Genomic DNA, 7449 nt, shown 5'->3' on the forward strand with positions numbered 1-7449 from the left:
TATGCTATTGCGCCGGAAACACCGATGGACTAAAAGATCGTCCTATCGGCTAACGTGCTACCGTGAACGCACACAAAAACGCGTGTCCGTCTAAACGACGCAACAACGTGGCCAACACCGCAATGTGGGCGCACGACAAGGAGATCGAGGGATTGAAAGACAGCTGTGTCGGCTACAATGCGCCAAAACCAAACAACTCTCTCCAAACAAATAACGCGCTACAATGCGCGCCGCCGAGGGTCCGACGAAACCACGCGGCTGGCGCAAGATAAGCGGCCATTCTGCGCCGCACGCTATCGGCTAACGTGCACCGCTCCTTGCATCAAGGGTGAAGACCACTGAGCTGTACAACCAACCTAAAGAGGCCCCCATCACCGCATCTAAGAACACATCACCGACTCGGAAATAATAGTGTGCCCCAACATGTTGCCGCCCGTGATGATAGACCACGTGGGTCGTCATCAGTTCACTGCAAGCTGAAGACAACCTGGCTATCACTCATGTCATGGTGGTCTCTTCCTCGATGCTGCATGCGAACACACACCATCACCACAGCAGGCAGAAAATTAATGGCATTTCATTCCCCTTTGATCAATAATATTTATTACAATATATTTATAGATAGAATAATAAAACATCCAAACTCTTACTCATTAAATCGGTTTATGTCTACAAACGGATTTCGAATGAAGAAGGGGAACTCCTGCTGTTTACAATTCCGTAACACCACAAAGAACAAATCAATCCACGTCTGACGAACCGAATGATCGGATCTTGTTTCACCGCCGGCAGCGGGTGATGGCGGAGCAGCTGCGGGAGTAGGGGTTGGCGCGGGCGCCGGGGCGGCAGTTGTAGTAGGAGGCGCCACGGCGGGAGCAGGGCACGCTGTCGCGCCTGAGAGCGGCGTAGCTGATGTAGTAGGAGCGGGCGAGGATGCGGCGGGTCACCTCCGACCCTAGCTCGAACTCCTCCCCTGCCACGCACTCCGCCACGCTCCCACTGCAGCCGGATCGAACGGGGATCCACCCCAGGGAGAGCTCGTCCCCCGACGCAGCGGCTGCGGCTGCCGCCGAGAGGAGGACCAGGAGGAGGCCGAGAGACATGAGAGAAGGAGCTGCCGAAGATCTCGCCATCTCGATCGCTTTGCTTCTTCCCCTCTTTGCTCCCTTTCCAGTTGTTATATATGGTCGTGCGGGGGAGTCATCTAAGAAGGGTAGGTGGATTCATGTTTGGACTCCGATGTCATCTAAAATTACGGCAGTGACCTTTCAGCCTAATTTTTTTAGCCGGTCCAGTCGTCGTTCGTATATATATATATATATATATATATATATATATATATATACATATATATATGATGCATTGATGTAATGTGTTGTAAGCAGTATGGGGTATGGGGTTTACACATGTTGACGTTGAGAAGAACAAGTGGCGAACTGATGAAAGCATGGGTTGAGTCTGTCTGTGATGGAGTCAGGGACAGTTGTACCGCTTGACAAAATGACAGAGGTGTCGCCTTCAACTTGAATGGCAACAAAAGAAAAGGCTTGGAGAGCCACATGCATGTCCTACAGCAACATTATCCTGGCTGGCCGAGAACCGGAGGAAGAAGGCGAGAAGAAAAAAAGAAATGATTGTAGAAAAGGAAATCATTAATTTTGTTGGCCGCGGCGTGATTGAAGAAGAGAGAGAGAGAGAGTAGATGTCGGTGTTCAAATTTGTTCTCTTCGCGGTACAGAGAATAAAGCAGTTGGGTGGGGGGTTAGCAACATGGGACGCCTGATCGAGTTTATTATCACGCGTCTTTAATGCTGCACTGCATTACTCTCATCTAGTGTTAGACCACTTTATTATAATTGGAACAATATAAGTGGTATGAGAGAGAATAAAAAATTATTTTAAATTTGTAAGTTGTTTAATAATTGAAATAGAGATGATAAGTGAAAGACTCTCGGCACTCCATCACGTCTCATCGTCAAACGATCGATATCTCACCTGTCGGATAATATTTTTTCATCATTCGGAATGACATCATAAAAGAATTTTGTTTTCAGATTTAACGAAATGAACGTATAATCGTTCTGGATATCTAACCATAAACCCAAATACAAATACGGTGGTCTCAAATCGCACGATAAAAGACCTCGAAGATGGTTGGTATAATCTTAAAAGAGAATAGAAAACCATAGCTGGCCATAGACTATGGAGTAGGCATCCGACTTTCACACCATCTACTACTGATTGAGCTAATGTTAAGTTACTATTGGAAACGAAAATATGTACAGAGAAATAAGAAAAAAAAAAAAAGTGTGTGTGTGTATGTGTAAGTTATCATAACAAGTTTGGAAGAGTCCTTTTGGGGCCATAGGTAATTCACTTGCAAGCAGTTAGTTGTCTGCACGTAAGCAACTTACAGTTACGTGCGTGCTTGTGATTTGGAATGCCGCATATTAAATGTTATTAAAATTGAATTCAAATACCTCTTACCTCCGTCATGCATCCTCCTCTTCACATCCTTATTTAAAATTGTTGTTCATTTGGCACAAGTCATGAAAACAGTTCTCCATCTCTATTGGTAAAATTGAAACCCTCCCTGGTCTGTGCATTAGCATATAAATTAACCTTTATATTTATAGAGATAAAATTGACATCCTGCCTGGAAACAAAGACCGACTTAACTATGATGATGACAGCATGGTCGTCAAACATTTTGTAGAGGAAATAAATAATGAAAACTTGACTTTCAGCTGCGGAGACTATAATTCTCTTTTTTTAATCTTTGTGCAAAAAGATATATATTTAGGTTCATAAACTCACCAACATGTGTTCATAAATATCTTAGAGATTCATGAATAATCATATTATCAGCTGATCATAAACTCACAAACATGTATTCTGGGCAGTGGAAAGAAAAATCAAACCATAGTCTTAAGCTTCAACTTAAAACGAGGAACGGTAAAAGAATTTGAGACATGAGGGTGACAACTCGAATTGTTGAGTCATGTCATGATATCCTTTACTCAAAAATCATGACATGACTCAACAATCAAAATATTGGTTCTGACAATCAAAATAACTTTAGAATTATGGGTTTACTACGAAGGATTCAAAGATTTAAGCACTCTTAAATGAATTCCTCAGCAAAAAAATGTCAGCATAGGAGAGTTTCACTAAAATTGACTCACTTTATCCCATGGAATGATGGCAGAACGGCAACAAGTGGGTCACCATAGCCAACAGCTTCTGTAAGGGGAGAAAGTTGGTTAGCAGACAAATACGAGTAAACATCTTAGCACAAAAATATGCTTACAGGAAATACAAACATGAAAATGACATTGTAAGTAAAATCACATTCACAAGATGAGGCCAAACAGAGACAATCCCATCAAAGTGGTTTGAACTTTAATTATATTGTGTTTCCATCTACAATTTCTTCCTCCAAAAGTGTGTGTACTTGACAAAATCAGGAGTTAAAAATTTTCACTCATTTCTCCAACACCCAAAGCATTCCTGGAAAATCCAACACATTAGCCTAGCCGTGAACCATATTATGGGATGTTCTGAACTATAAATGGCCCTCTTTCAGCCACACTCCCTATCCCTTTTGTGCAACACAACAGCAATCGTCATTTCCCATGAATGCGATATTTATTTCAGCTGGTGATCCTGAATCCATGGCAAGTCTCTTCCTGTCAGCCCTCATCTTCGACCTAAATGTTTCTCTCGTGGGTTTCTTTAGAAGATAGCTTAAGTTAACAGGCAGGCAAAGTCGAGACTAAGTTAACTTGCATGAAAATTGTGTTCATGTATGGGTATCAGTACCAACAATCTCCAAAGCTAATAAAGAACATCGTTTCATTCCTTATTTTTGTTAAATGTTTTAGTTAGTGGCATTCAAGCATATGTTTGCATAACAATAACATTAAGATTCTCTTTTGTTTGAACTATATATCTTAAAGTCTTAACATATTTACGTTTTCCTGGTACGATCTTCTTTGCAAGGAAATTACTGCATGTCAAACTGTTACAAAGAGAATTGCATCTTTCGCAAGTGGTTGGAGTCCATATTATTAAAGAAAACTAAAATGGAAAAGCTATTTCATAGTGAAGTTACAAACTGTAATTCTGGGGGTCAGTGAATGACAACATGACAGTGGTGTCGCCTTCAACTTGAATGGCAACAAAAGAAAAGGCTTGGAGAGCCACATGCATGTCCTACTGCAACATTATCCTGGCTGGCGGAGAACAAAAAAAGGATTTTTAGGTCTTACAGCACTGGAGGGAGCGAAGAAAAAAGATATGATTGTAGAAAAGGAAATCATTAATTTTGTTGGCCGCAGCATGATTGAAGAAGAGAGAGAGAGAGAGAGTAGATGTCGGTGTTCAAATTTGTTCTCTATGCAGTATAGAGAATATAGTAAGGTGGGGGATTAGCAACAAGGGACACCTGATCAAGTTTATTATCATGCGTCTTTAATGGGGCACCTGAGCATGATGCAGATCTCAAGAAAATCAAGTTACATCTTCACATTCAAACTTACAGAGATATGCATGACCATATTTGACAGACTCGAGTTTTCAATATCTTGCTTCTAGTATGTATGTTCCATATACATGGACATAATAGGAGGGAGAAGGAAAGTAGAGTTGGTGCAGTGGTGTAAAATATGTAATTTTGGCCCAGGCATTGGTTCGTTCATCATTATTGCTTTAAGAGAATAAGAGCAGTGTGAGGAAAGAAATGGCACAGTTAATGAGTTGCTTTCGCTTTCTATTGCCAACCAACAACAGTGAGGAACCATATCTAATGGCAAAAGAAATAATAATGGAGAAGAGGATTAAGGAGAGGTGTTTGGAATAACAAGATCTATCATGAACCTCTGAGAGGTCAAGGATAGAATGTTTGATTAGCCACAAGGGCAAAAGTGAAAATTGTGCCCTGCTTGAGTTATTCCAATTCTTACCTTACCTAACTGGAACTCTTGATTAGGATCTGATCACGATAAGGATTCAACAGCTACATTGGCAAATTACCTAACTGTAACTGTCAATCAGGATCTGATCACAATAAGGATTCAACAGCTATATTGGCAGATTTCAGTTTGACAGGAAAAAATTAGCATACTCAACTTTACAGAGATGTCTACACAAAACTCCTCAGTAACTATGTTCATACCGATATTTAAGAAAAGGGGTAGGGTTGAGGAATGTTATCATGCTTGATTCATTATCGTGCTCTAATGAACAAAATCACATATAAGCAGAATAAGGGAATTATTTCTGAGCAATGTCTGCACCATTTTATTTTGTATCTGAGTAGAGGTTATTTGAGTTAGATCATCAATGAAACAGTAGCAAGCAATTAATTCAAAGAAATAGCCAAAGAAAATCGAAGATAACCAATACAGAAGCAAATTAATTAACGTATTATGATTAATTTGGACTCTTCTGGTAAGGGAGGAGGCCAATGGCGCCTGGCTCCAAGAATGTTAGTATGCAGCTGATCAATTGAAATGGTGAATGATCAACAGGGTAACATTAAGAGTTGTCATGGACTTTCATATTCTAATCCGAGAAGATATAGGCAACTTAGGTCTAGCCAGCAAATAGCAAGCACAACCAGAGTTTTGCGTATGATCAAATATAAATGAATTCTTGTGAATGGATCTTGATTTTTACCTCCATCCTCGTAGATTATCTTTAATACTTCTCCAGCAACATCTGACTGCACAAAAAAAATCAAGGAAGGTGTTATGCACTACCATGAAGTTGTTTGAACACACTGGTTTCTTAAGTAGCATCATACCCATGCAAATAATTTATGGGCAGCATTTCAGTAAAACATAAAACATGACAGTAAGTAAAGAAAGGCAACTCACTCTAACAGGAAGTTCATTTCCAAATTGATCCAAGAAACCGATGATTTGCCCTTCTTTGATGATGTCACCCTATTATTAGAGAATTATAAGATCATTAGACAGAAGCTATTTTGCAGAAATTTATTTGGTAATGTGGCTACAGAAAATAACAAGCCATGAGATTTGTATTATCAGAGAACCTCTTTACAGCTAGGAGGCTGTCTTTTCTCTTTCAATGTTCTTCCTCTTTGAAATAAACCAACCTAAATGGGAAGATGGCAAACATTTTTGTGAAGAAATTTCATAGGAACATTACATAAAAGTAGAAAATAGACCAACTCATATGAGTGATGCAAACCGTAGATGATGATACTAGAACATATGCATTCTGTCCAGAAGCATCCAAAGCAGCCAACTTCGATGTCTTTGCTGCAGAGGTGTTTGTAAATGAACCGAAGGTTGCTGCAGCAGATTCCTGTTCCGCAACAGGAGAGGGAGAAGAAATAGTTTCCACCATTGGCTTGCTTGGAATTGGTGGTGCAGTAGTAGGTGACTCAATAGGAGCTGAAACTGAAATTGGAGCCTTTGAATTTCCTGTGTCTCTTTTCAGAAGCATTTCAAAATCACCAACCTGCAGAAAATTCCATGGCAATAATTAGAGATTTAATGCTGATTGGCTAACTGTTTGTTATCTTTAGCTCTAAGTTCCAAAATTCATGGAACCGCCTTTCACATATAGCCCTAACATAAAACTGTGATTATCAAAATTATAGGTTTTTCAATCTAAACGAAATTTAGTTGCAATATGATGCTAGCAAGGTAATATGCCCAAAAAGTAAATCCCGTTCCAGAACAAGCACAAAACATGAATCAACAACAGAAGGTTCTGGAAACAGTAATAACATAATGTAGAATTTCTTCTAGGCACTCAAGTGGCTTACAACAAACAGATAATGTTGTCGCTATAATGATCATCAATCAGAATGTGCAATGCAATACTGATGCAAGAATTGTCTTCCTAAGATGTCAAAGGTACCTTTAGTTTGAGCTCTGCAACATCTGTCTGGTCACATACCTCCTCAACCAGCGTCTGCAATGGAATATGCAATTGAGGTGATTTTCAAAGTAGTCATGAAACATATTCACAGGAGAGAAAATCTTCTAGTATTAACTAGTCTATCTCAAGCAATTTACATCCTTTAAACATGAACTTAGAGCACATCCATTCATAAGAAGTGGCCTCAAATGCAAAGGTAATGTCCAAAATTGTGGTACCAGTGTTTATGTTGATATCAAAATGCAGAGAAGTAAATTGGAAAATTTTGTTGTAGAATCTCTCTTTTGTATTAAAACAGAATCGTCATCAATCAGCTGATAAATCACATCAAACAATGCAGTTTCTTGCAATAGAAATTAATATTGAATAACAATTGTAGAAAAAAGAAAAAGAAGTAAAACTCTGTATGAATAATGCGCTATGCCACCAAAATGAAAAAAAAAAAAAAAGATAATGTGATGAAAGTTATCCTTGTATGATCTATATAACAGACTTAGTGCAGCATCTGGATCCAGAAATATGGTAAGAGTATCC

General features: G+C 39.4%; 2 protein-coding genes across 2 annotated transcripts in view; both read right to left on the reverse strand.

Annotated features, from left to right (window-relative positions):
• Positions 1 to 561: 561 nt before the first annotated feature.
• LOC103999038 (protein RALF-like 33) lies at positions 562 to 1168 on the reverse strand. Its single transcript, XM_009420678.3, has one exon. The coding sequence runs from the start codon at positions 1131 to 1133 to the stop codon at positions 780 to 782; it is 354 nt and encodes a 117-aa protein (XP_009418953.1). The 5' UTR covers positions 1134 to 1168; the 3' UTR covers positions 562 to 779.
• A 1735-nt stretch (positions 1169 to 2903) lies between these two features.
• LOC135628877 (uncharacterized) overlaps positions 2904 to 7449 on the reverse strand; it is an 8825-nt gene continuing 4279 nt past the window's right edge. The window contains exons 4-9 of the mRNA XM_065135824.1: positions 6895 to 6948; positions 6217 to 6489; positions 6059 to 6121; positions 5880 to 5948; positions 5680 to 5725; positions 2904 to 3243 (exon numbers count right to left, since the gene is read on the reverse strand). Coding sequence (XP_064991896.1) covers positions 3182 to 3243; positions 5680 to 5725; positions 5880 to 5948; positions 6059 to 6121; positions 6217 to 6489; positions 6895 to 6948 — 567 coding nt within the window. The 3' untranslated portion in view covers positions 2904 to 3181. The remainder of the gene's footprint in view (positions 3244 to 5679; positions 5726 to 5879; positions 5949 to 6058; positions 6122 to 6216; positions 6490 to 6894; positions 6949 to 7449) is intronic.

The sequence above is a fragment of the Musa acuminata genome, chromosome BXJ3-1, assembly GCF_036884655.1.
Source record: "Musa acuminata AAA Group cultivar baxijiao chromosome BXJ3-1, Cavendish_Baxijiao_AAA, whole genome shotgun sequence".
NCBI lineage: Eukaryota > Viridiplantae > Streptophyta > Magnoliopsida > Zingiberales > Musaceae > Musa > Musa acuminata.

Coding starts and splice junctions, on each gene's coding strand:
- LOC103999038 (XM_009420678.3), bottom strand. CDS start 1,133: ATGGCGAGATCTTCGGCAGCTCCTTCTCTCATGTCTCTCGGCCTCCTC.